Raw genomic sequence first — 27,456 nt, forward strand, 5'->3', positions numbered from 1 at the left:
ATGATGTTGGCTCACTGCAATGTCCGCCTCCCCGGTTCAAGTAATTCTCCTGCCTCCAGCCTCCCAAGTAGCTGGGACTACAGGTGCACACCACCACGCCCAGCTAATTTTTGTATTTTTAGTATAGACAGGGTTTCACCATGTTGGCCAGGCTGGTCTCAAACTCCTGACCTTGGGTGATCCACCTGCCTTGACCTCCCAAAGTGCTGGGATTACAGGCGTGAGCCACCGTGCCCGGCCTCTACTTTACTTTCGTTATGGGCTTTAATTTTTGAATTAACTTCTTGATGCATCTGCTCATCCATGCATTCATTCATTCATTTCTATATTCACCCAACAAATAGTTAAGTGCCTTACTTGTACCTTTGCTATTTCTTTGCCTTTGGAGCACTGTTTTGAAAGAGCCAGCACCAACTGTCAGCTGTCCAGCTGGTAGCACTGTCATCTGGAAGATTTTAGATACTTTCTCATGAGTGAATCTACACCAGCCTGACTCTCACACCACCCGACATCCTCTCAGGCATAGCCACACTCAAGGGTCCTACTTTGCTGTCTGCACTGCCACCAGATCAAACACACCCCCTTCCCTGAAAGTCTGGGAGTCTGTTTCTTCTTCACAATAGAAGTTGGCCTCTGCTGGTCGTGCCCCAAACCTTCTGGAACTACGGGTTCCGCCTTCTCTGCAGCCGCCTTCCACTGGACCCTCCTGGTCGGTGCAGGACATGGTGCAGCACCTCTGTTCTGCCACACCCCCCAGGCCATTTCCTCGCCAGGGCTCATGCCAGACTTCTGCAAAGGACTGACCATGTGTGCCTTCTCCACCTTGCTCACGCTCGCACGCCAACCCGCCTAACCTGGCCCGTGCCCTTTGCTGCCCAAATGCACCTCTCCCTGGTGTGGTCACTGACAGTCTTCGTGTGGCCAAACCCAGGCTGGCTTTCCTAGTGGCCTCATCTTTTGTCTGCAGCATTTGCAGTGATCAATTCTTTTTTTTTTTTTTTTTGAGACAGAGTCTTGCTCTGTCGCCCAGGCTGGAGTGCAGTGGCACTGTCTCCGCTCACTGCAACCTCCACCTCCTGGGTTCAAGTGATTCTCCTGCTTCAGTCTCTTGAGTAGCTGGGATTACAGGCGCATGCCAGCATGCCTGGCTAATTTTTGTATTTTTTTTAATTAAACAGAGACGGGGGTTTCACCGTGTTAGCCAGGCTGGTCTCAAACTCCTGACCTCAGGTGATTCACCAGCCTTGCCCTCCCAAAGTGCTGGGATTACAGGCATGAGCCACTGCACCCGGCCCCCCTCCCCACCGCTTTGTCCCTCCTCAGAGCCCTGCTGGCCTACCTCCCTGGCCGTTCAAACCACTGCAGCTCCAAGGCTGCTTCCCAGGCCTCCCCAGCCTGCCATCTTCTCCATGGTAATATTATGGACAGCGGATCTCTGGCCCTGAGCCTCCCTTCTGATCTCATGGTGTAGCCTCCTCCTTGTCCCCGTCACTTGAGCGTATCACTGGCGTCTTCAGCTTGAGAGGTCCAGAACTGAGCTCCTGATTTTGCCCCCTAAACTTACACCTCTTCTGGTCTCACTCATCCATCCCCGTACTGAAGGCAGAACCCAGGAACTCGGGAAGTGTACTTGTTCCCTTTGTTCACATCCTGTCGGCTCTGCCTAGACCTTGAATCATGAACCTGACTTAAGGCCACTCCAGCGTTTCCCTGGACCACAGCAACAGGCTAGGAATGAGCCCCCAGTTCTAATCCTGACTCCTCCAGAGCCGTTCACCACCCACAGCGGGAACATAAATCCTGGAACATAAATCAGGTGAAAAATTGGTGAAACTCAAATCAAGTTCATCGTCTAGTTAATAACATTGTACCCATGTTAATTTCCTGTTCTTGATTATGGAGCTGTGCTTAATGTCGTACAATAAGCCATTCACATTAGGAGAAGAAGTGGAGCGAGGGATATATGAGAACTCCCTGTACCGTATATGTAACTTTTCTGTGTGGCTATCATTCGTTAGAATTAAAAAGTTAAAAATATTGGACGGGTGCGGTGGCTCACACCTGTAATCCCAGCACTTTGGGAGGCCGAGGCAGGCGGATCACAAGGTCAGGACTTTGAGACCAGCCTGACCAACATGGTGAAACCCCGTCTCTACTAAAAATACAAAAATTAGCCAGGCATGGTGGTTGGCGCCTGTAATCCCAGCTACTCAGGAGACTGAGGCAGGAGAATCGCTTGAACCCGGGAGGTGGAGGTTGCAGTGAGCCAACATCATGCCATTGCACTCCAGGAGTCTCAAAAGAAAAAAAAAAATCGCTTGTAATCCCAACTTGGGAGGCCGAGGTTGCAGTCGAGACCATCCTGGCTAATACGGTGAAACTACTAAAAAATCAAAAAATAGCCCATTGGCGGGTGCCTGTAGTCCCACTACCAGGCTGAGGCAGGAGAATGGCGTGAACCCGAGAGGAGGAGCTTGCAGTGAGCTGAGGGCACTCCAACAGAGCAAGACTCCGTCTCAAAAAAAAAAAAAAAAGGAAAAAAAAAGAAAAAAAAAGTTAAATAAGAAAGAATCGAATTGTGTGCTCTCTTACTTAAAACACTGCAGAGCTCTTCTGTGTGCCTAGCATGTAAAGTTAGATGCCTCTTGTCGTTTTGAGACAGTCTCCCACTGTCCTCCAGGCTGGAGTGCAGTAGTGTAATCTCGGCTCACTGCAGCCTCCACCTCCTGGGTTCAAGCGATTCTTGTGCCTCAGCCTCCCGAGTAGCTAGGATCACAGGTACGCACTCTGCCTGGCCAATTTTTGTATTTTTAGTAGAGATGGGGTTTCACCATGTTAGCCAGGCTGTTCTCGAACTCCTGACCTCAAGTGATCCACCTACCTTGGACTCCCAAAGTGCTGGGATTACAGGTGTGAACCACTACACCTGGCCAGGCAGACACCTCTTAATGGCACCTGGTCCACCTCATCTCATGCCCCACTTTCTTCCTTCAGTCTGCATCGGGGGCAGTTGCCACCTTTCAGCCAGGTGAGCATGCTGGGATTGTCCTTTCCTTGCCGATCCCTGCATCCCACGTGCCTTCCCGAGACCTACACCACCACGATGGCCTCTGTCTCACTGTGATGTCTCCACTTCAGTCTCATTTCTTCAGCTAGGACGTCCCTGACTCTCTGTCCAAACCACGTGTTGGGTATTCTCTATGGCAGGAAGCTTTTGCTTTTTTCCTGGCTCTCAATCAGAGCTGGTGACTTGGGTCCTTGCTTGTGGATTCTCCCTGCTGCAGGTTCCTACCGCTGAGTGAGATGATGATGGATGCCGTGTTCACAGTTTTATCCCCAGCGTCTAGCCTGGCGTGCTGTGGGTACTCCATGGAACCCATAAACAAACCACTTCTTGTTTCTTATTATGTGAAGAACGTTGATCTGTGTAATTCACTCTCCAGAGAAACGACAGAGGTTTCAGTACTTTGTTCTGCCCTTCCTTGTTCTCTGTGCTGTTTGTGGATGGACCATCGTTGTAGAGACGTGATTCAATTCTTGACGTTTCCGAGTGTCCACGGTGTTGGGCCTTCCCCCAGGTACTACAGTACTGAGATTAGTAAGAGAGTCAATGTAAGGTGTTAGTAGGATTTAGAATAGGTCTAATCTCATTCTTAACGGATTTCAGGAGCTTATTATGTGTTGAAAGAATGAATAGGATACAAGTTATTAAGAAATTTTCTCCATTTAATTTTTATTTATTTATGTATATTTTAGAGACAGGGTCTTACTCTGACACCCAGGCTGGAGTGCAGTGGTGCAGTCACAGCTCACTGAGGCTTTGAGTTCCTGGGCTCATGCAATGCTCCTGCCTCAGCCTCCCAAATTGCTGGGATTACAGGCACGAGCCACCGGATCTGGCCTGTTATCTCCTTTTTAAAAACCTTGCTGCAGATATACACATATACACAAATGCACAGATATACACATATAAATATGTACCTTATACATACATGTATATAATAAATACATACATATACAGAATTGTGGCAGTCTTTTTTTTTTTTTTTTTTTTTTGAGACAGAGTCTCACTCTGTGGCCCAGGCTGGAGTGCAGTGGCGTGATCTGGGTTCACTGCAACCTCCATCTCCTGGGTTCAAGCTATTCTCCTGCCTCAGCCTCCAGAGGAACTGTGATTACAGCGTGCGCCACCAGGCCTGGCTAATTTTTGTGTTTTTGGTAGAGACGGGGTTTCACCATGTTGGCCAGGCTGGTCTCAAACTCCTGGCCTCAAGTGATCCTCCCACCTTGGCCTCCCAAAGTGCTGGAATTACAAGCATGAGCCCCCACGCCTGGTTGTATTTAGTCTTTAACCTGTCCTCAGGCTGATTCCCTCTGGGCAGGGAGAAGCATGGAAAGGGGGATGGGCCCTGGTGGCCATCTTTGAAGCATGGAGGCTCCGATGCCACCCTGCCCTTAGGCTGGGTGCAAAGGTGGCTGAGGGAAGGCTAGTTAGCCGCTGTAGGTGTCCTTTATGGTCTCAGTGATTAAAGGTTGTATTGTCCATGAATTTAATTTTATTTCATGATGGAAAAGAAGACATTGCAAATTAATATGTCACAGAAAGGTAAAGAGTCACCGGGTCTGAAGGTTGAGGGTGAGTGGCTTGCCATCCAGTTTCCAGAAGGCGTTATTACAGATCCTAAAGGGAATTTCATGCGTTTCAAAGACTAACAGAAGTGTTCTGATGAAGTGGAGTCTGGTGCGGGGACCCGCCACTTCAGCCTGGAATTGCCCTCCTGTAAGGCGCTGTAGAAACTCAGAATGGTTGTCGGCCATAAGGGAATTTCTGGGATATGATGGGGGGAACGAATATTGTCACCTCCATTTGTGTCAGGAAGTCTCAGTATGCAGATGAGTCAGCTGCAGGAGGTGGCTGCATGAGGCTGCTGGTGGAGCCCGGAAGCAGTGGGCAGGAGTCTGGCCTCTGATGCTCTCGTAGCTCTGAGTTGGGATGGAGCTTGTGTATCTACAGTGTGCTCACGCAGCCTTGGTGCTGGTGGATGGTGAGGGGATTAGGTTGGCAGGTGGGTAGGGGCCCTCGCAAGGCAGTAGGGTCCTGGAGAGGCTGGTAGAAAGTGGAGATTGGCCAAAGTGACCTGAGTTAGATTCTACCTGGTTTTTGCCTGAGGCTAAGGCTTCAGCGCAAGGGACGGTAGAGTCATACCTTTCCTGAAACACCTGCTGCCGGCGTGGCCTTGTCGGTCTCTGCCAGATCCTGTTAGCACTGTGGCTTCGAGCCTAGTTAAACATTCAAGCCCCATGCAGTCAGAGAGCACCCCTGGCACGCCCGTTGTGCAGTGGGGTGTTTAATACATGTGTTGCTTTTAATGGTGTGAAAGATCAGACAGCTTGGGTGTGTGTTTTACCAACTGCTTTTTAAACTCACATAGTAAAATGTAAAGTATATAAAAAGCAGAAAATACGGTGTATCTTCTAAATACTCACATTTAAAACGTTTTTTAGAAATAATGTATGCCAAGCAAGGTCAAGCTAATGTGTTTCTGTAGGCTCTAAATTAGAGTTGTGAACCAATATCTTATCCCACTTATAGGGTTTTTTTGGAAAATACTCAAATGTTTCCAAGCTCTTTTGTTTCTTTATTCTTAAAGATTATCTACTATTTTGTTTGATAGAGTAACTGTTTCTATTCCACTTGCTTTTTTTTTTTTTTTTGAGACAGAGTCTTGTTCTGTTACCCAGGCTGGAGTGCAGTGGTACGATCTTGGCTCTCTGCAACCTCCACCTCCTGCGTTCAAGTGATTCTCCTGCCTCAGCCTCCTGAGCAGCTGGGACTACAGACATGTGCCACCTAGCCTGGCTAATTTTTTTGTATATTTTTTAGGAGAGAGGGGGTTTCACCTTGTTGGCCAGGCTGGTCTCGAACTCCTGGCCTCAAGTGATCCACCCGCCTCGGCCTCTCAAAGTGCTGGGATTATAGACATGAGCCACCACGCCTGGCCTATTCCACTTTCTTTTTTTTTTTTTTTTTTTTTTTTTTTTTTTTTTTTTTTGAGACGGAGTCTCGCTCTGCCGCCCAGGCTGGAGGGCAATGGCCGGATCTCAGCTCACTGCAAGCTCCGCCTCCCGGGTTCACGCCATTCTGCTGCCTCAGTCTCCTGAGTAGTTGGGACTACAGGCGCCCGCCACCTCGCCCGGCTAATTTTTTGTATTTTTAGTAGAGACGGGGTTTCACCGTGTTAGCCAGGATGGTCTCGATCTCCTGACCTCGTGATCCGCCCGTCTCGGCCTCCTAAAGTGCTGGGATTACAGGCTTGAGCCACCGTGCCCGGCCATATTCCACTTTCTAATTGGCTCTTCCTGCTATTAATATACAGGGCACTCTCCCTCTTATATTTGGGTCTAAATGTCATCTATAATAAATAACAGTGAATACTTACTGGTTTCATATTTAGTTTTACTTTTATCCCGCCCATTTTCTTTTAGTAGTTCTTACAACTTCGCCTTTATTTAATAAAGGTAAAAAAGAGCTTTCTGTTTCCAGTTCAATCCTTTCACCAGTGAGGAAGGAGGTAGATCATTGCTGCTTAATACGTAGCTGCCAGCCTCATGTAGCTGTTTAAGATTTAAATTATAATTGAAATCATTAAAAAATTAGTTCCTTATGCATACTAACTACATTTCGAGTGGTCAGTAGCCAGACGTGGCTGGAGGCCACAGAACTGGACGGCTATAGGACATGCCCATCATCACAGGAAGTTCATAGAAAGTTCGTTCTTTTAGTTCTTTTTTTTTTTTTTTTTTTTTTGAGATGGAGTCTTGCTCTGTGGCCCAGGCTGGAGTGCGGTGACGCGATCTTGGCTCACTGCAACCTTCGCATCCTGGGTTCAAGAGATTCTCGTGCCTCGGCCTCCCGAGTAGCTGGGATTACAGGTGCCTGCCACCACGCCCGGTTAATTTTTGTATTTTTAGTAGAGACAGGGTTTCACCATGTTGGCCAAACTGGTCTCAAACTCTTGACCTCAAGTGATCTGTCTACCTTTGCCTCCCAAAGTGCTGAGATTACAGGCGCGAGCTACCATGCCTGGCATATATCCCTTCTTCTCTCAGTGCCCAGCTGTCTTGTTTGAGGCCAGTACCTCCACTAGTCTGGAACCCTCCTTCCTGGGCTTTCTGCCCACTTCTCTCTCTCCTTTGACAACAGTGGTTTTTCCAGGGTCTGTGCAGAGCTCAGCTTTCTGGCATAAGACAGGCAAGTTTCTGAAGACTCCTCACCCCTTTTGGGAGTGGGGGCTGCTGACTGAAGCTCCAGGGCACTGTTTTATAAAGCACTGTTTTGTGAAGCTCTCCATGTGGTGATGGCCCGGGACCCAGCCTTTGTCCCGTCCTCGGGCACTCACTACTTGCGCCCTCGGTTTTGCTTTCAGTTTTGATTGTGCATTGAGTCCACAACTTGAATGGGATTTTCTTAAGGCATAAATGACAGTTGCCCAGTGTGCAGTGGGAGAACAAATCGCCCAGCCTGGGACATCCCTGGGTGGCAGAGTGGTCCTGCTCTCAACTTGTGGAATGTGCAGCAACACCTTGAGGTTATTAAAAAATACCTGAGTCTGGGCACAGTGGCTCATGCCTGTAATTCCAGCACTTTGGGAGGCTGAGACCAGAGGATCACTTCAGGCCAGGAGTTCAAGCCCAGCCTGGGCAACATAGTGAGACTCCATCTCTACAAAACAAATTTTTTTTTAAAAAAGGTGGGCTTGGTGGTGTACACCTGTCATCCCAGCTACTTGGGAAGCTGAGGTGGGAGGATCGCTTGAGCCCAGGAGGTGGAGGCCGCAGTGAGCTGTGATTGCACCACCGCACTGCAGCCTGGGTAACAGAGAAAGACCTTGTCTTTTAAAAAAACAAAACCACACACACACACACACACACAAATACAAATACAAGTTTGATTCTTCCAGAAAAGGTCAGAAAAAGAAAGTCCAAAATACATAGTCCATAGGATTTCAGCCACTAGCACTGCTGAAGTGAAATTGGAGACAGCAGAGATATCTCGGGAGGAAAATGGAGGTTTTTGGGTTTCTCTGTTAGATGACTTGAGCAAGTCTGCATGTGCTCTGTAAACAAGAAAACAGTCTGGGAAACTGTCAGCCTCTGCCCCAGCCAGTGTGCAAAATACTCTTCAAAAGAGAGAAAACTGGAAAACAAGTTGAAAACCGGGTGATCTGACAAGTGTGGAAATTCACAGCAAGCATGTGCCTGTGCTGCAAATATTATCTGGGAGAGAGCCAAGAGCCTGATCAACATTTCCAGGAAGCAACAGGTGGTGAAGGCAGTGGCATGACTGCTCCCACGGAAGGTTAGTCACGAATGTTCAGCATCGACCGGGTGCGGTGGCTCATGCCTGTAATCCCAACACTTTGGGAGGCCGAGGCGGGCAGATCACTTGAGGTTAGAAGTTCAAGACCAGCCTGGCCAACGTGGTGAAACCCCGCCTCTACTAAAAATGCAAAAATTAGCCAGGCATGGTGGCAGGTGCCTGTAATCTCAGCTACTCGGGAGGCTGAGGCAGGAGAATCGCTTGAACCCAGGAGGCACAGGTTGCAATGAGCCGAGATGACGCCACTGCCCTCCAGCCTGGGCAACAGAGCGAGACTCCGTCTCAAAAAAAAAAAAAAAAAAAAAAAAAAAAAAGAATATTCAGCATCTTGTTTTTTCCTTTGCATGATACGATGTTTATGGGCGAGGTGGCTTCACGGCCTCGGTGGCCTTTCTTCCAGCTGACGATGCCCACAGGAGGTGTCAGTGGAAGAATAACCACCTGTGGGTCAGAAGAAAATGCCTTTGCAAGTAAATGCCCTCCTGGATGAGAAGGTCCATCTGTGTTCCAGGCAAGGACAATGGCCCCTTCTGTGTTTCTGTGGCCAAGCGTCCGGCGTGTGGGTGTGCTGTGCGGGCCACACCTGCGGCAGGAGAAGTGTGTGTGCTTGAAGAAGACAATGTGGGTGTTGGCCCAGCATTTTTAGGTTGGACTACAATAGTGAGAGCTGCAAATTGAATAATTCTTGGAGCTATTTCATGAAGGTCAAATTTTCTTTTGTTTTGTTTTATTTAATCTCTCCCAGACTTCTGAACTCCTGCCATGTTGAATTTTTAGTTCTTCAAGGTTATTTGGCCTTATTCTTGACTTACATGTTTTTCTGCCCTAGCTCTACCACATTATCTAATTTTTTTTTTTTTTTTTTTTGAGGAGTTTCACTCTGCTGCCCAGGCTGGAGTGCAATGGCGCGATCTTGGCTCACTGCAACCTCTACCTCCTGGGTTCAAATGATCCTCCTGCCTCAGCTTCCCGAGTAACTGGGATTACAGGCATGCACCACCATGCCCGGCTAATTTTTGTATTTTCAGTAGAGACAAGGTTTAACCATGTTGGCCAGGCTGGTCTCGAGCTCCTCACCTCAAGCGATCTCCCCAGCCTCAGCCTCCCAAAGTGCTGGGATTACAGGTGTGAGCCACCATACCTGGCTCACGTTATCTATTTCTAAGCCTTTCATATTTTTCATTTACCTGCTATGGCTCACTCTATCTTCTGTTCTTGGGGAGGGTGTGTTTCTTCCCAGCTTTATTTTATTTCTTCTCTAAATCTCAGAATTATTGCACCTTGTTGATGTTCACATTGCTGTATTTAGTTTATTTTATTGTATAATTATATTTGAGACAGAGTCTCACCCTGTCACCTAGGCTGGAGCGTAGTGGCGCAGTCAGAGCTCGCTGTAGCCTCCACTTCCTGGGCTCAAGCCATTCTCCTGCCTCAGCCTCCCAAGTAGCTGAGACCACAGAAATGCACGACCACACCGAGCTTCCTTTTCTTTTTCAAAAAACAGCTTTATTGAAGTATAATTCACATACAATGCAATTCACCCTCTCGGGTGTACAATTCGGTGGTTTTTAGTGTATTCATGGTGTTGTGCAACCATCACCACAACCTAATTTTACATTTTCATCACCCCAAAAAGTAACCCTGCATCTGTTTAGCAGTCATACCCTCTCCTAAACCCATGGCAGCCACTCATCTGCTTTCTGTGTCTACAGATCTCCCCATGCTAGACATTTCATATAAATGGGATCACATGGTGTGTGGCCTTTTGGGACTGGTTTCTTTCACTAAACATCATACAGCTTTCTTTCCATTGTCAATGCATTCCTTTTTTTTTTTGTTTTCAAGTATTTAGCGGCTACCTAGTCTCCGATTTTAAATTTAGTTTTTCATTTCTCTTCTTTCTGTTATTTCTCATCATCTACATTCTGTACTTGAATCAGCATCCTCTTAGAAACCTTCGGATGAGCTGTCAGCTCTCTAGGGACACGAGTGCGGTCTGGGACCCCCCGCCCCCCGCCCCGTCCCTGCTGCAGATATGACCCAACTCCCTCCCTCTGCAGATGTGACTCATCCCCCTCCCTCCCGTCTGTGGCATCTGGTGCATTTGGTGCTGTCACTTCACAGATAGAAACTGATCAGCTGGTGGTCGGTTTCAGTTCTGGTATCTTTCCCCAGCTCTCCTGTTTCATAGCCTCTTCCCATTGTTTAAACTCGGCTCCATGACAGCATTCTTAATAGTTATTGCAGACCTTCTTTTCCATTTTGTTGTCGGCAACTCATTGTTGAAGTGCTGTTTGTTGCTTCTGAACAGCCTATGCACACTTGAACTTGAATGTGTGTGTCTCTCTCTTCTTGTGGGTCCAGATCGTCACTCACTCACTGTCCTCACATTCACGGCTATTCTCAGGACAAGCACCGTCTTTCCCTTTTTCGCATGTCCCTATTTACATGAATGAACTCATTTAATCCTCACAACAGCCCTGTGCTGTGGTATGACCATCACATCATAGTAGTTTCCTTTTCTTTTTTATATTTTTATTTTTATTTTTTTGAGACGGGGTCTCACTCTATTACCCAGGCCAGAGTGCAGTGGCGTGATCTCGGCTATCTGCAACCTCTGCCTCCCGGGTTCGAGAGATTTTCCTGCCTCAGCCTCCTGAGTAGCTGCGACTACAGGCGCCTGCCGCCACACCTGGTTAATTTTTGTATTTTTAGTAGAGACAGGGTTTTGCTATGTTGGCCAGGCTGGTCTTGAACTCCTGACCTCAAGTGATCCACCCACCTCGGCCTCCCAAAGTTCTGGGATTACGAGCGTGAGCCACCACACCGACTAGCATTTCCATGATCTAGGCAAGGGAACTAAGGTCAAGCACTGAAGTGAAAGTCACCTAGGTTGCTTTTTTTCTTTTTTAACCTATTTATTTCTTTCAACCCTTAGCCCAGATCCTAATCTTCGGTAAGTACTCAGTAAGCATTTAGTTTTCTGGGTGCGTGAATGAGCAAATGAGCCAGTGGATGACAGAGATGGCACCTGGTGGGCTGTTCACAGACGTGCCGGATGTGCTGGGTGTCGTCTCTGAGGCTCGTTCTGCAGTCTTTGTGAAGGCTTGTGCTGGTAAACCCTAATTCAAGAGGTCTCTTAGAGGTGGGAGGCGAGGGTCTCTGAAGTGTGTGACTCCGGGACTCTCCCTGTGTCAGCATTCTGGAATGTAGCAGTGGGATATTTATTAACGCAGAATACAGAAGATAAGAAACCAGGCCGGGCGCGGTGGCTCACGCCTGTAATCCCAGCACTTTGGGAGGCCGAGACAGGCGGATCATGAGGTCAGGAGATCGAGACCGTCCTGGCTAACATGGTGAAATCCCGTCTCTACTAAAAATACAAAAAAAAATTAGCCAGGCGTGGCGGCGGGCGCCTGTAGTCCCAGCCACTTGGGAGGCTGAGGCAGGAGAATGGCGTGAACACAGGAGGCGGAGCTTGCAGTGAGCCGAGTGAGCCACTGCACTCCGGCTTGGGCGACAGAGCGAGACTCCGTCTCCAAAAAACAGAAGCCAGAACAGGGGAATGTGGTCATTCAGGGGGGTGCCTGTCATTCCCATTTGGCTGTGATGGCAGCTGTTTAGCCATTACTGGGAGAGACAGGGAAGCTGGGTATAGAAGGTACCTGTTTAGAAGCAGGGGTGGGGAAGCGGGAGAGAGAGAGAGTATGCGTGCACACACTAAAATTTTGTTTTCTGGCTGGGTGTGGTGGCTCACGCCTTTAATCCCAGCACTTTGGGAGACAGAGGCAGGCGGATCACTTGAGGTCAGGAGTTCAAGACCAGCCTGTCCAGCTTGGCAAAACCCCGTCTCTACTAAAAACAGAAAAATTAGCCAGGCATGGTGGCACACACCTGTAATTCTAGCTACTCCGGAGGCTGAGGCAGGAGAATTGCTTGAACCCGGGAGGCAGAGGTTGCAGTGAGCTGAGGTTGTGCCACTGCACTCTGGCCTGGGCAATAGAGCGAGACTCTATCTCAAAAAAACAAAAACATTTTTTTTTGGTTAGGCAGAAGATCAAGTTAAACAGGCAGAGTGAACAGCCTTTGTTTCTTTCACGTTCTTCCATAAATCCATCTCATATTTTATTATTTGGAACTTCTTTTTTTTTTTTTTTTGAGACGAAGTCTCACTTTGTCGCCAAGGCTGGAGTGTAATGGCATGATCTCGGCTGACTGCAAGCTCCGCCTCCTGGGTTCAAGCAATTCTCCTGCCTCAACCTCCTAAGTAGCTGGGATTACAGGCGTGCGCCACCGTGCCCAGTTAATTTTTGTACTTTTAGTAGAGACGGGATTTCGCCATGTTGGCCGGGCTGGTCTCAAACTCCTGAGCTCAAGTGATCCTCCCGTCTCGGCCTCCCAAAGTGCTGGGATTACAGGCGTGAACCACCGTGCCTGGCCTGGGACTTCATATGTTAAGAAGAGGTTAAGTTTCGCCAGCAGCGATTTGTAGTAAGACCTTGTGATTTATCATCAAATATTAGGACAACCAGAATAAATCAGTCCTTATGATTATTTATTGTACATATGAGTAGGAAGGACTTACACCCCTCCGGAGATCATTTTAACGTAAACACGTGATAAATATTCTCTCTTTTGTACCAAAACTTTTGTTCTTCTTACGCAGAAAGAATAGATAATTATAAAATATATCTATAACTCCATAGGCTTTGGCTATTTGATAGATTAAAAGCATTTTTTAACTTTATTTTTCTTATTGGCTGGTTACAGTTTAGTTTAAATAATTCTCATGCTGCTTGGTCATTTCTGACCTAGTCATGAGGAAGAATGCGATGCAAAATGAAAGACGTTTCTGGAATGTTTCTGAACCAGCCCAAGCTGATTGCCTCTCTTCTGTTTATTGTTTTAAGTCATAAGTGACGTAAGCTTCTAGGTGTTTGTTATGCTATGTGGCTGGCTCCCAAAGTCATGTCTTAAAACATTCTTTCCTTCCTGATTATTCTTCTCCTTCTTGTTTTTCTTCTTTTTCTTTTTCTTTTTTTTTTTTTTTGAGATGGAGTTTCATTCTTGTTGCCCAGGCTGGAGTACATGGCGTGATCTCAGCTCACTGCAACCTCCGCCTCCCAAGTTTAAGCAATTCTCCTGCCTCAGCCTCTGAAGTAGCTGGGATTTACAGCGTGTGCTGCCACACCCAGCTTGTTTTTCTTTTCTTTTTTTTCTTTTTCTTTTTTTGAGACAGGGTCTTGCTGTCTTGCCCAGGCTGGTGTGTAGTGGTGCAGTCACAGCTCACTGCAGCGTCGACCTCCTGGGCTCAAGTGATCCTCCCGTCTTAGCCTCCTGGGTAGCTGGGACCACAGGTGCCACCACACCCAGCTGATGCTTAAATTTTTTATAGAGACGGAATTTCACTATGTTGTCCAGGCTGGTCCCAAACTCCTGGGCTCAAGTGATCCTCCTGCCTCAGCCTCCTAAAGTGCTGGGGTCACAGCTGTGACCCCCGTGCCCAGCTGTTTTTCTCTTTCTGTTGAGTTGGCAGTCATGTCCTTGATTCTTGGTGGCTGAGGGTATCTCAGTCCAAGGCAAGAATCCCACAGAAAGAGACCAGGACAAATGAGGCCAGAATTGTCTTTCTTTTCCATAATGGGCTTTGTCAGTGACTCTTCCTATGCTCAGGTCACCAAACCTGATCATCACTATGTGCAAAGCGCAGTTTTAGTTTTCAGAGAAGTGACACTATACTTAAGAATACTTAAGAACGTTAACTGTGTTAGCCTCCTCCACGCACGCAGCCATAGGCAGGTTCCCCCGTCACACAGGAACCCATTAGGAAATGCCCGCCTCTCTCTGCATCCTTTGTAAAATTAAGCTGATAAAAGGCATCACTGTTGTTGAGGTTTAAAATCAATGGATAACCAGGAAAGAACATAAGAAATCATATTAATTATTCTCCTGTTTACACTATACTTAAATCATTTAGCTGCCTTTTTTTTTTTTTTTTTTTTTTTTTTTTTTTTTTTTTGGACCTTCTGCTGTAAAAGAGCCATTCTAATGAACTTGGACCCCAGGCTCCATGTGTGTGGTTATTCATTAAATCATGTTGCTGCAGATTCTCCTGACTTAAGACTTTGGCTGGGCTTGAACTCAGTAACCTGTCCTGATATATTTCTCAGCCGTTTCTGATCAGGCAGCTGCATTCTGCCTTAGCTGTTATGAGGATAACCTTCTGGTTCTGGCAAAAGGTTTCACTTTAACTTAAGCTTTCCATATGGAAGCCTAAATGAAAAGATAACGTATTTCCCGGTTTTGCTCGTTGTGGACTCGGAGGTGTGTTTGGCCTTTGTCACACTAGTAGGATCATGTTATCACTACAGGTTGGTCATTCAGTGCTTCCTAAAGAAAAACTCAAGTCAGGAGCAATTATTGATTTAACAGTTTTGCAAATGCTTTTGTACATAGAAGGTGCATGAAAAAGATTCCAGTGACACGCAGATCAAACACCGTGTCGATAATCACAGCTAATGTCTAGTGCTTGCTGCATGCCGGGCAGTTGTAGAGGCTGTGTGCGTGTTGGTCATCTAAGCCTCACATGTGAGCCGTGGGGTAAGCCGTGCTCCTGTCCTCACCTTAGAGATGAGGAAACCGAGAGGCAGAGATGAAGCAGCTCACTTAGGTCACGGGATTAGGGGGCAGACCTGGACCTGACTCCGAGGCCCCCTCCAGCAGCCAGGTCTCCGCCCATCACGCTTGATTGCTTGTAATCGGAGCCTTGCCTCTTGCTGCCAGTTTGCGGGGAGTAAGTTTCCCGTTTCCACCGTTATTTCCTGACTCCCGTGCCTCCCAACTTCCCACCCGCTGTGGCTGGCATTTCCACCGGCTCCCTGGCTTGTCCTATGCCTCATGCCTCCTATGTGGCTCTTCCTCCTGCTTCCGCCCCCCTGCCGCCGGTAACCCCAGGATGGAGGCTTCCCGGGACGGCCCATACAGTGCCCTGCACAGGTGCTGCGGCTCAGCCCTGGCCATTCCCCACACACATTCTCTGTTCCAGCCACACTGAGTTAAAAGCCATCCTTTAGCTGTGCCTGCTGCAGTCCCCCTCTGTAGAGGACCTTTCATGACCCATTCTAGTAACCCCCCTGCCTGGCGTCAGCCACCCCTGCCCCTTGCCCGGTTTGCTGTTGCCAGGCTGACCTCCCCACGTCTTTCAGTTCTCCGTGTGGAGGGCGCTGATCCGTCTGTCTCCCTCTGCTTGGGAAGCAGTAACAGAACAGCATAGGCTGGGTAATCGATACAGCACGGGAATTTATGTCCTCATGCTTCTGGAGGCTGGGAAGTCCAAGATCAAGGCACCAGCAGGTTCAGGTGTCTGGGGAGGGCTGCATCTTCTGGAAGGGAGAAGAAACGGGAGGGCAAGCGAGAGAACCCCTTGCAGCAAGCCCCTTTATGCAGGTGCTTGATCCCATTGCAGGGGAGGAGCCCTCCTGGCCTCGTCACCTCTTAAAGTCCTGCTTCCTTAAGACTGTCACTCCACAACGCCTGAAATTTGGAGAGGACACATTCGAGCCACAGCCCCTTCCTTCTCGAGGCTTCCTGACATGCCCCGTCCTGTGCTTCCTGGAGCAGCCGTCCTTCCTCGTCCTGGGACTTGGCGTGCCTGACCAGAGTCACACCTGCTTGTCCTTTTGGCCCCTCTTCAGGTGATGGGCTCCACACGGGTCACGATCTTGGCCAAAATAGTCACACATCGTCCCTGTACCTATCAGTGTTTAGTAAACAGGAAGTGCTTAATAAATGTTTGATGAATTAAGAGTGACTCAGTAACCCCAGTTCAAACAAGCAACAGCAGACGTTGGAGATGTGCATGAGGCACGTGCCCAGCTTGTGAGCAGAGGTGGCCGCTGCTGCTCCATGCTACTGCGGGGTGCTCCCTGCTGCGTGCGCCCTGTGGACTGCTGTGCCGAGCGCTGTGAATGTGCCGGCTGTCCCATCGTGCTGCAGCTCTTCAGGCCTCCCTGCCCAGCCTCTCTCCACTTCAGTTCCCACGCACTTCCAGGAGAGGCTGTCTTGACTTTCTCTTGCAGTTCTGGAGCCACACAGGGAGCAGGTACGCAGTTACCTGGGCGAGGGCCCCTTCCTGGGTTTGAGGGGCAGCCCAGTTCATGCTCCCAGGGCAGCCCTTGTGCACCGGGAGCCATAGCCTCAGGCAGGGGCACCCTGAGCCGCCAGCACGTTGCAGGGCCAGCCACAGACATAGTGGAAAACCTCACCCTTCAGCTGCAACTTTTCCTCCCTCCCACCAAAAAAATGGCCTTCCTCTCTCAGTGTGTGGGGACTACGGTCTCCAGAGTGGCCATCCACAGTCACACTGGCTGTCAGTGGCTCCTGTCACCACCCTGCCACCTGGTGACTTGTGGGCCACACTCAGGAGTCACGGGAAGGAGACCCTTAGAGCAGCCCCAGGACAGAAGTTCTCACGTGTACTTCTTTGATGAAGGCGGGAATAAGCCCTGGCAGCTCATTGTCTTCTCTTGTGTCCCCATTGTTTGCATTTTTTTTTTTTTTTTTTTTTTTTTTTTTTTTTTTTTGAGACGGAGTCTTGCTCTGTCGCTCAGGCTGGAGTGCAGTGGCTGGATCTCAGCTCACTGCAAGCTCCGCCTCCCTGGTTCACGCCATTCTCCTGACTGAGCCTCCTGAGTAGCTGGGACTACAGGCACCTGCCACCTCGCCCGGCTAGTTTTTTGTATTTTTTAGTAGAGACGGGGTTTCACCGTGTTAGCCAGGATGGTCTCGATCTCCTGATCTCGTGATCCGCCCGTCTCGGCCTCCCAAAGTGCTGGGATTACAGGCTTGAGCCACCGCGCCTGGCCCGGTTGCATTTTTTAACTCTGGCAAAGTGAAATGGCAGAGTTGGTCCATTGTCGCCTGGGACAGGTCTGAGAAATTGGTGTAAAGATGCCTTCACTGCTACATCATATTCCAGTTCATGTTTCCATTTTGGTGCATACATGTTACAGCCGTGGTTGATCCTGTATATAAATTGGGATGTGGGTTTTTGTTGGAGAAAAAAAATGCACAAAAGTTCAGGACCTAAGTAAGAGTAAAAGATTTCCATTGACCAGCTGCGGTGGCTCACACCTGTAATCCCAGCACTTTGGGAGGCCAAAGTGGGCGGATCACTTGAGCCTAGGAGTTCGAGACCAGCCTGGCCAATACAGTGAGACCCCATCTCAAAAAAAAAAAAAGAAGAAAGAAAGAAATAGCTAGGCATAGTGGCACACGTCTGTAGTCCCAGCTACTCAGGAGGCTGAGGCTATAGGAGGTGGAGGCTATAGGGAGCCATGGTTGCACCACTGCTCTCCAGCCTGGGCAACAGAGCAAGACCCTATCTCTAAAGGAAAAATAAACCATGAAGGGTTTCTTGGGGCCAGTTGGCATCTGAAAATATCTAAGTCTTTTGGTTCTCAGCTATGACCTGGCTACGCTCTAGGATGTCTTTACATGTGTCCAGGACTCTTGGCAAATTCTCAGAACACTTGACTTAAAAAGATAAGCCATGTAGTATTTTGACAAGTAGAGAGGGAGGTGAAATGATGAGATGGGGCCATACTTATAAAATCATTCGGGACCGTTGATGAAGTAGTCCCTGGGTTTCTAATGAATGAATTTTAAAGCACTGACCAAATATGTACCCAGTGTAAGAAGCCAGAGTCGATCAGTGTCGTAGACACGTTGCCTCTTGATGGAATATTTCCGTGCCACACCCTTCACAACCTGAAGCTGGAGCTTCAGCCCTTCAAGAAGGGTCCCTACAACCGGGTGCAGTGGCTCGCACCTGTAATCTTTGGCAGGCCAAGGTGGGCAGATCACTTGAGGTCAGGAGTTCTAGACCAGTCTGGCCGACATGGAGAAACCCCATCTCTACTAAAAATGTATAAATTAGCCAGGCATGGTGGTGCACACCTGTAATCCCCGCTGCTCAGGAGGCTGAGGCAGGAGAATTGCTTGAACCCAGGAGGTGGAGGATGCAGTGAACCGAGATCGCACCGTTGCACTCCAGCCTGGGCAACAGAGTGAGACTCCATCTCAATTAAAGAAAAAAAGAAGGGACCCTGCTTTGTTCATGATTTTATTCTCAGTGCCTGGCATACACCAGGCCTGAAATAAATGTTATTTAAATGTTAAATTACATTGTCCCTCCTTCCGATACATTTGCCATCTGGTTAAATTCCAGTGAAGACAAAGGATGGATTTGTTTAAATAAAGTTTGCTTCTTTTTCAAAAATTCCTTGGGCTTTTCCTGGAAAAGCTGCTCCTTTGCCATCTTCTCAGCAGATTCCCGGGGCGGGATCCACCCGCCTGTTCACAGCTCCTTCCGGTGCGGCGTGGGTCCAGGTGTTAGTTCAGCCTCCAAGGAGAATTGTAAAGATATATGTCAAGTGTCCTTTTGACCACCTTTTTTTTTGTTTCTGTAGAGGGGATTTTGTGAGAGAATAATATGCATGTGGACCTCAGCTTAACAAAAGCTGAATGTTCCTGGGGTGAGTGTTTGAATCCAACAGGAAATAGATGCTCGACGGCTCTGAGTCAGGGGAGGTTTTAATGGCCTGTTGGTGCATGGTAGGGTCTCGTTTTTCGGGGTAGTTTTGCAATCTCTGACACAGGTAAGATGGTCAGTGCCGAAGGCTGCCATGACGTCTACACTGACCGTTGTGAAGGTACTCACCAGACTGGTGTTTACAGAGAGAAATAAACCCAAGCAGGGTCTAGGGTCAACCAGTCTGCTTTGCTGCCTTCACAGGGAGGTCCTGGGACCCTTTTATGGAGGAAGTTTTTAATGCTTATTTTAACCCTGAAGGTAAAACATGAAACACGCAGCCGTTACTCCAAGAAAACGTAATGTGGGTAACAAGTGTCTCGGGGGCCCACGGTCTCCCTGAGGCCGCATCTCTCCAGAGAGATCGTGGACGTCCGTCGTAAACTATGACCTGTTCACATTTTCACTTTACTCTCAACTTTCCAGGAGTGAGTCGTCTCCAGAGAGCAAGACGGAGCTGCGTTTCAACAGACGGTGCTTTCAATCTGTGCTGACTGTAACTTTTATCCATCATAGGTTTGAAGACTTACCTGATATCGGGTCAGAGAGCCAAGGAGTCTCGCTGCAGCTGTGCAGAGGCCTTGCTTTCTGGCTTTGAGATCATTGACGGCTCACAGGTGTCCTCAGGCCCTAGGGGACAGGGGACAGCGTCATCAGGGAATGTCAGTGACTTGGCGCAGACTGTCAAAACCTTTGATAACCTTAAGGTTAGTTTTTTTTTTTTTTTTTTTCCTACTTCTAAAACTTTCTATTAATTCTGCAGTAGAGCACGTGAAATAATAAACAGCCTCCAGGTCTGAGGCAGACAACGTGGAATAACCTTCTATTTGGTTTTCACGATTTTAATATTTAGTCTAAAGTTAGTAGCATTTTGTATTTTTAATATCCTTGCTTTTTGACATACTACGCACCTCCATTTCCTTTCCATTGCATAAGGATGCTTCTCATTTGAATTATTAGTTATTTTCTCCTCCTGGGACCTGTGGTGTTTTGGGATTTCTAGAAGCTAGTAATAAATGACAGTAAAGGTGGCTCTCCTTGGCACCTTGGGTGGAGAGCTAGTTGATAATCTGATTTCAGAGACCACTTTCTCAAATACTTCTACGTCTCTTGAAATCCACTATTTTATGATTATTTGAAATGATGTTGGTGTGGGTAAATCCTAGGACACAGCTCACTGAGAGGACAGGCTGCCGAGAACATTGTAGTATTTCATTATTGGAACCGGGATTTCCTGGTAGCTGCCTAGAAGTGCCTGTTTCTGGACTGACCTGTCATCATAAATTACCAAGGAACTGGCGCGGTCGACCTTGGGTGTGTGAAATCATTTCAGTTTATGAGCTGTTCCTCCGCTTTCACGTTTGATTTAGTTTCCCCACTGGTACCTTCTGTTTATTTTTATAGTTTACACATCTCCTATCTCCATTCTTAAAATGAGAGAGAGAGAGAATCACAACAGCTCCCCTGCGCTGCTTTGTGTTGTCAGATAACACAGTGGGGTATGCATGAGGATGGCGGCCAGTGGTTACGGCTTCACCCAGTGTGTCCCTGCCTCTCCACGTTCATTCACAGGCTTGAAAGCTGCTGTTGGTGTTTACGATGAACAGCCTTCATCATGTGGCAGTCAGCCGGGGTATCCAGATTATTTACTGGGTCAGGATACATAGTGCCTGTCGCCCAGTTACCTGTAACGATGACACCCGGGTTCTGTCAACCCCGCTCGTGTATCATGTTGGTTGGGTGCTTTGTTAGTGTAACGCAGGGCTTCTCACCTTGGCACCGCTGGCACTTTGGACCTGGTAGTCCTGTGTGGTGGGGCTGTCCTGTGCCGTGTCAGATGGCTGGCAGCATCCCTAGCCTCCACCTGCCAGATGCCAGCATACCCACCCGTACCCTACTCCCCAACTGTGCCAACCAATAATGTCTCCGGACATGGCCCAGTGTCCCCTGGGGGTGCAGAGTCATCCCTGAGTGAAAACCACCGGGACAGTGGTGTTGGACCCTCTCTTCCCCGTACTCTTGGCACACGCGTAAAGCTCATGTATCTGAGATTCCCTGGATGCCTGCAAACTTTAGAGACAGCCATCTCGCCTGGGCTGACGTTTTGCAGGAGTCAGAAAATGGAGCTCTGGGCTCCTAGACAGCGGACCCGGGCAGGGAGGGGCTGGCGTGGGGAGGAGTCGGGAATGGTTTTGCTATTTGGGGAAAAATGGTTTCCTCCAGCCTGCACACTGAGCTCTATTGAAGTAGTGAAAGACAGCCCAAGCCAAAAATAAATAATTTGTTGTGTTTGCCATTTTAGCGTCCACATATGTGTGTTTCTGTCCGTTAGGGGATGCGGTTGCAGAGTTCCCCATATCACACGCTCACAGGTTTAGTGACCACGAGTTTAGCCATGGCGATGCAACACTGCTTTGTACTCATCTATATATTTGTTTTGATCAGAATGAGCAAAAACCATTTAGCATATCTCCTTGGCATGTGGAGATTTTCCAAATATCGTTGAACGTTTCTGAGAATCCTGTAATCTATCTCAGGTTGACAGAAGGCCAGGCAGGGTGGCTCACGCCTGTAATCCTGGCACTTTGGGCGGCCGAGGTGGGAGGAACGGCTGAGGCTAGGATATTGAGAACAGCTTGGTCATCGTAGCAAGATATCATCTCTGCAAAAAAATTTTTTTTAATTAACTGGGCTTGGTGGCATGTGCCTGTCATCCCACCTACTCGGGAGGCTGAGCCAAGAGGATCACTTGAGCCCAGGAATTTAAGGCTGCAGGGAGCAGTGATTGTACTGCTGCACTCTAGCCTGGGCCACAGAGTGAGACCTTGCCCTGTCTCAAAAAAAAGGAGGAGGGGTGTCACTCAGTGGTAAAGTAAATTCGGGAACCTCTGGATATTCAACACAGAAAGGGTTTCTTTACTGCAGGACTTCTCAGAGCCTTCGCTACGCTAGTAGATAGTATCTAGGCCTTCGGAAGAGGACGCGGTGTATGCCGCACTCTCAGGCCTCTTTGAGCACAGTTGTTTTCTTCAAGCTGCACCTTGCAGGGCTCATGTGGTCTCACCTTTTGGGGGAAATGCTCATGTAGTGAAAGGAGTTTCATGCCAAGGACCAACACATTAGAGAAAAGGTGTTCAGGAAGCGTTCCCTGAAGGAACACGCGTAGATTTTCGCCTGTGTCCTGTTCCTGCTGCCGCTCACTTGCGATACGCATGGCTTCGCTTTCCCTCTGAACTCCTGGCTGCGTTCACTGTTCAGCTCCACCACGCTTTCCTGTGCCTTCCCAGCCAATAACGCTGTTCCCTCGTCTCCAAATTCTCAGTCCCTTCAGTCTGTCCCACTTGGCTGTAACATACACGATCTTAAATCTTTGTTTCCTATGCGCCTTCCTGTGAGCTCTTTGCATTCAGAGACTGTGTGTTAAATAACTTAAATATTTCCCAAGTGTCGAGCATGGTGCCTGGCATGTAGTAATTAACAGTTTCTTTTTGGCTTAAGTTTTTAATTCTTTAATTAAACACACAGAGCGATGCAGCTCTGCAGAGCCAGGCGAAGGACTGAAGTCAGAAGCCCAAGCAGAACTGTGTAGAACCAGGGCAGCCCCCATGAATGTGTGTCCTGTGTGACCTTAAGTCATCTCCCAGGTCATAGCTGGAAAATTCTTACCTAATGTGACATAAGCTGTGTACTGTAACGACCTACCAGGAAATGGTAGTGATGTCAAAAGCCAGAACTTTGGTCCTGAAGTCATAGCTCCAAGGGAACCCTTTCTACACCCAACTGTCGGCTTCTTTTTGTTTGTTTGTTTAAGAGATGGGGTCTCGCTCTGTTGCCCAGGCTAAAGTACCAGTGGCATGATCTTAGCTCACTGCAGCTCAGACTCCTGGACTCAAGTGATCCTCCCAAGTCAACCTCCTGAGTAGCTAGGGCCACAGGCATGTGCCACCATGCCTAGCTAATTTTTAAATTTATTTTGCTATATTGCCCGGGATGGTTGCAAACTCTCGGGGGTCATACCATCTTCCTGCATTGGCCTTTTAAAATGCTGGGATTACAGGCATGAACCACTGTGCCTAGCCTTGGGTTTTTTTTTTTTTTTTTTTTTTGAGACGGAGTCTCGCTCTGTCACCTAGGCTGGAGTGCAGTGGCACAATCTCTGCTCACTGCAAGCTCCGCCTCCCGGGTTCACGCCATTCTCCCGCCTCAGCCTCCGGAGTAGCTGGGACTACAGGCGCCTGCCACCACGCCCGGCTAATTTTTTGTATTTTTAGTAGAGACAGGGTTTCACCGTGTTAGCCAGGATGGTCTCAATCTCCTGACCTTGTGATCCGCCTGCCTCCCAAAGTGCTGGGATTACAGGCGTGAGCCACTGCGCCTGGCCCCTTGGATTCTTGAAGTGACCAACAGTGAGAGATCCTCACCCGAAGGGCCCTGATATTGCATAATGTGGGGGGACAGATGCTGCCCAAGTGAAGGAAGGAGGGGTCAAGAAGGAAACCAAGGAGTGAGCATTAGAGGTGAGGACACTACTGTCAGCGTTACAGAGGGGAGGCGGAGCATGGCGGGAAGGGCCGCAATTTGAAACAAGACCCTTCTCAAAGCCTTGGCTTTGCCACTGTGAAGAAATTGCAGCCAGGTGCCGTGGCTCACGCCTGTAGTCCTAGCCACTCAGATGGCTGAGGCAGGAGGATCGCTTGAGCCCGGGAGTTTGAGGCTGCAGTAAGCTATATGATGGTGCCACCACACTCCAACTGGGGTGACAGAACCAGATGCTGTCTCAAAAAAAAAAGAAAGGGAAAAGAAAAAAAGGAAGAGAAAACACACACTTAATTCCTCTAAGCAAGAGTTTTCCTCGTCAGTGCAGTGGTGATGAGGAAGGGACCTCTCGGGATTGCTGGGAAATTAGCTGGAGTGGCGCCTGCAGACGCTAGGGCTGAGGAGAAGCCCTGCTCGCACTGGACACTCCTTCACTCCACATAGAGCAGGGACAGTGACCATAGACGGAGCCATGGAGGGCTGGGAGAGGCCGAGAGATGGTCCTGGCTTGCCTGCAAGAGGTCACTGACTCACTGGGGAAGGTCCCATCTTCTCCGCGGTTCCGACTCGAGGGAGATTCTCAGTGATTGTGGCTGACCATTGCTGTGGGTTGGATGCTCTCGGCCATAACCAAGTCACTGGTATGACACGGGAGCATGTGTGCCTTGGCCTGTTGAATGTGACGTCAGCACTCCAGCGGGCGTTTGCTTTCCATTTTCTCATAAACCCTGTGGGTGGTGAGTGGATCTAGATGCCATATGTCAATAAAAACAGCTTTTCCAACATCTTCATGAAGAAAAAGAAAACCCAGCTGGGCTCCGTGGCTCACGCCTGTAATCCCAGCACTTTGGGAGGCCGAGGCAGACAGATCACCTGAGGTCAGGAATTCAAGACCAGCCTGGCCAACATGGTAAAACCCCATCTCTACTAAAAATACAAAAATTAGCCAGGTGTGGTGACATATGCCTGTAGTCCTAGCTACTCAGGAGGCTGAGGCAGGAGGATCCCTTGAACCTAGGAGGTGAAGGTTGCAGTGAGCCGAGACCATGCCACTGCACTTCAGCCTGGGCAATAGAGTGAGACTCCATCTTGAGAAGAAAAGAAAACCCAAAATTGAATTACTTTTATCACATTAGTTCTGATCAGTGAACCATTCGAGCTGTGAAAGCATCTTGGTTCATCTCTGAAAGGCCTCCCCGGGAGTGCACCTGCGTGGCTGGTCTTCCTGAGTTTACCTTCATCTATTATTCAGAACCCCAGGCTGCTTGGCCACTGGGTGTTTCTACATGGACCAGTCAGTAACAAAGCTAATGATGTATATTTACCCATATGGGGATGATTCAGGGAGGACCTGTCTTGCTTTCAAAAGCTTTCTCCTTCCCCTTTGAGGCCACTCACCTCAGGAACCATCCTTTTGTGACAGTGAATTTTGAAAATGATCCTCAATAAATGATCACTTCTTTCATCTACTTGTTTTCTGTGTGTCAAGTCATTATGAATAGGCTCAGCCAGCCTGATTTGAGGAAGGAAGGGGCTTTTCATTCATTACAGAAATTGAAAAAATGATTTTATAGACACATACATATATAAATATATACAGCTTAGAAATTAAATAGGTATTTATTATAAGCGGTAGTCTGAATTGATAGTGGTGATGCTTGCACATCCCTGTGAATATGCTAAAAACCCTGGAGTTATATACTTTAAATGGGTGCATTATATGCTGTACGAATTACATCTTAATAAAGCTGTTGTAAAACCAAAGGGTAGTCTGTGTCAGGTGAGGTGGTCACGCCTGTAATCCCAGCACTTTGGGAGGCCAAGGTAGACGGATCACCTGAGGTCAGGAGTTCGAGACCAGCCTGGCCAACATGGTGAAACCCCATGTCTACTAAAAATAAAAAAATTAGCCAGGCGTGGTGGCGCGCACCTGTAATCCCAGCTACTTGGGAGACTGAGGCAGCAGAATCTCTTGAACCTAGAGATGGAGGTTGCAGTGATCTGAGATCATATCACTGCTCTCTAGCCTGGGTGACAGAGTGAGATTCCATCTCAAAAAACAAAACAATTGAAAAAAAAAAAAAAACCCATCTCTACAAAAACTGTAAAAATTAGCCAGGCATGTTGGTATCCACCTGTAGTCCTAGCTACCTGGAGGCTGAGGTGGGAGGATCTCTTGAGCCTGGGAGGCAGAGGGTGCAATGAGCCAAGAGCGCACCATTGCACTCTAGCCTGGGCACTAGAATGAGACCTCATCTCAAAAAAGAAAGGTGGGGTGGGGGAGGAATAGGAACTTCACAGTGGACAAACCAGGCAGACGCCACCTTCACCTAATGATCCAGGTGAGCCTCCCTGCTAGGACGACACATGGCCATCCTGTACCCCAGTGTGGTGTCCTGAGAAGGGCATGTCACCTCTGCGGCATTCTTTCCGCAAACCCCAAACCTCAGTCTGCTCTGAGAAAGCACCAGGCAGGTCCAGATCCGGACATTTGACAAAATACCTGGCCGGGACTTCAGACACAGCAGGGCCAGGAGACACAGGGAAAGATAGGGGAACCCCCATATGCTGGGGGTGAGCAGGAGGCGTGAGGACTAAATGCAACACGGGACCTAGAGGAGACCCCGAACAGCAAAGGGACATCAGGGAAACCGGGGACATCCTGCAGATGTAAATAAAGCCTGCAGCTTAGCTAACAGTATCGCTCCAGCATGAGTTGCTTCGGTCTTGATAACCGTACTGCGGGTCTGTACGAAGGATATACGCAGACTCCTTGAACTGTCTTTCCCACTCTCTGCAAGTCTAAAATTATTTCCAAGTAAGAAATTATATATGTGTGTAGAGAGAGGGATGGAAATGTATGTGCGGAATCACTGAACTGGCATCGCCCGAGAGTGAAATATTGCACTTCCATGAAGTTTCCCCAAATGCCAAATATTTTCTTATTTTGACTTCATGGAGGACTGTTTCCACAGCTGGTAACAGTCTTCCTGCCTGACAGTCTGCTGAGTATATTTTCATCTATTTTTGACTCGGGTCGTCATCACCAGCCTGGTTATTGAGCCTAGTGGTCCTTTAGGGCTCCGCCCCGTGTGGTTCTGAGATCGTGTGTGTGAGTTTTACACGTGTGTGTTCGTGTGGTGCGTTGTCTGGTATTCTCAGGCCATCTGCTGTCTGTTCTTACCGCTTTGGGGATGTAAGAAAATTTCTTTTTCTGTGATAATTACTGCTTATCTTTTCTTCTAATATTCTACTTCTATCTTACCCTAATGTTTCGTTAGCAGAAATGCTCTATTTTGAAGTACGTATGCCTGTACCTAACCTGTTAGCTTAAACAGCAATGCCAGGGACATAGAGTGTGCCCGGTGGCTCTGCCGCACTGATGGGCTGCCCCGTTCACCTGGAGATTTCCGGGGCCGGGAGCTCTGCTGCCTGGGCTCACCACCCGCTTTATGCGGTTCCAGCCGTACCATGTGGTTCTGGGCCGGTGCCTGCTCTGTCTCAATGTCCTCATCTGTAAAATGGAACCGATCTTAGTACCTGCATCGTGGGTGCTTACGAGGGCTAAGTAGATACAAGGAGTTTCAAAGAACACCTCAGGAAACTGTATTTGTGGTTATTGTGGGTGCATGCCATGACTATTCCTGTTCGCCATGTTCAACATCATTTTGAGTTTGGGAGCAAAGGATGTTTCTGATAACATGACATCTTGCAAAACAGTCCTGTTGAGAAGACGAAGCAGGCAAAGCCAGGGCTCTTCTAGTGGTGTATCCTCCTCATTTCTGAGAAAAGAGGTTTCCCCACTCCCTCCCTTGACAGTTTTGAAAAGGGACAGCTGTTGGCTGAGAAATGATTTATCTTGTGATGAGAAATAACCTTGAAGAAAAAACGGTTTTATAGCTTTGTGCCATATATTTTGACCGGAATGTAGGGTGCACGTCCTGAAATG

At 48.3% G+C, this 27,456-nt stretch overlaps 2 protein-coding genes across 5 annotated transcripts in view; both read left to right on the top strand.

The window, feature by feature from the left end:
• Positions 1–27,456, top strand: part of ADCY9 (adenylate cyclase 9) — a 153,657-nt gene that overhangs the window by 89,487 nt on the left and 36,714 nt on the right. For all 4 annotated transcript variants that reach the window (XM_050774174.1, XM_050774171.1, XM_050774172.1 and 1 more), the window contains exon 3: positions 19,488–19,678. In XM_050774174.1, coding sequence (XP_050630131.1) covers positions 19,488–19,678 — 191 coding nt within the window. The remainder of the gene's footprint in view (positions 1–19,487; positions 19,679–27,456) is intronic.
• The window catches only part of TRAP1 (TNF receptor associated protein 1), a 427,467-nt gene that overhangs the window by 52,540 nt on the left and 347,471 nt on the right, over positions 1–27,456 (top strand). The gene's annotated exons all lie outside the window — the stretch shown is intronic.

The sequence above is a fragment of the Macaca thibetana genome, chromosome 20 (genome assembly GCF_024542745.1).
Source record: "Macaca thibetana thibetana isolate TM-01 chromosome 20, ASM2454274v1, whole genome shotgun sequence".
NCBI lineage: Eukaryota > Metazoa > Chordata > Mammalia > Primates > Cercopithecidae > Macaca > Macaca thibetana.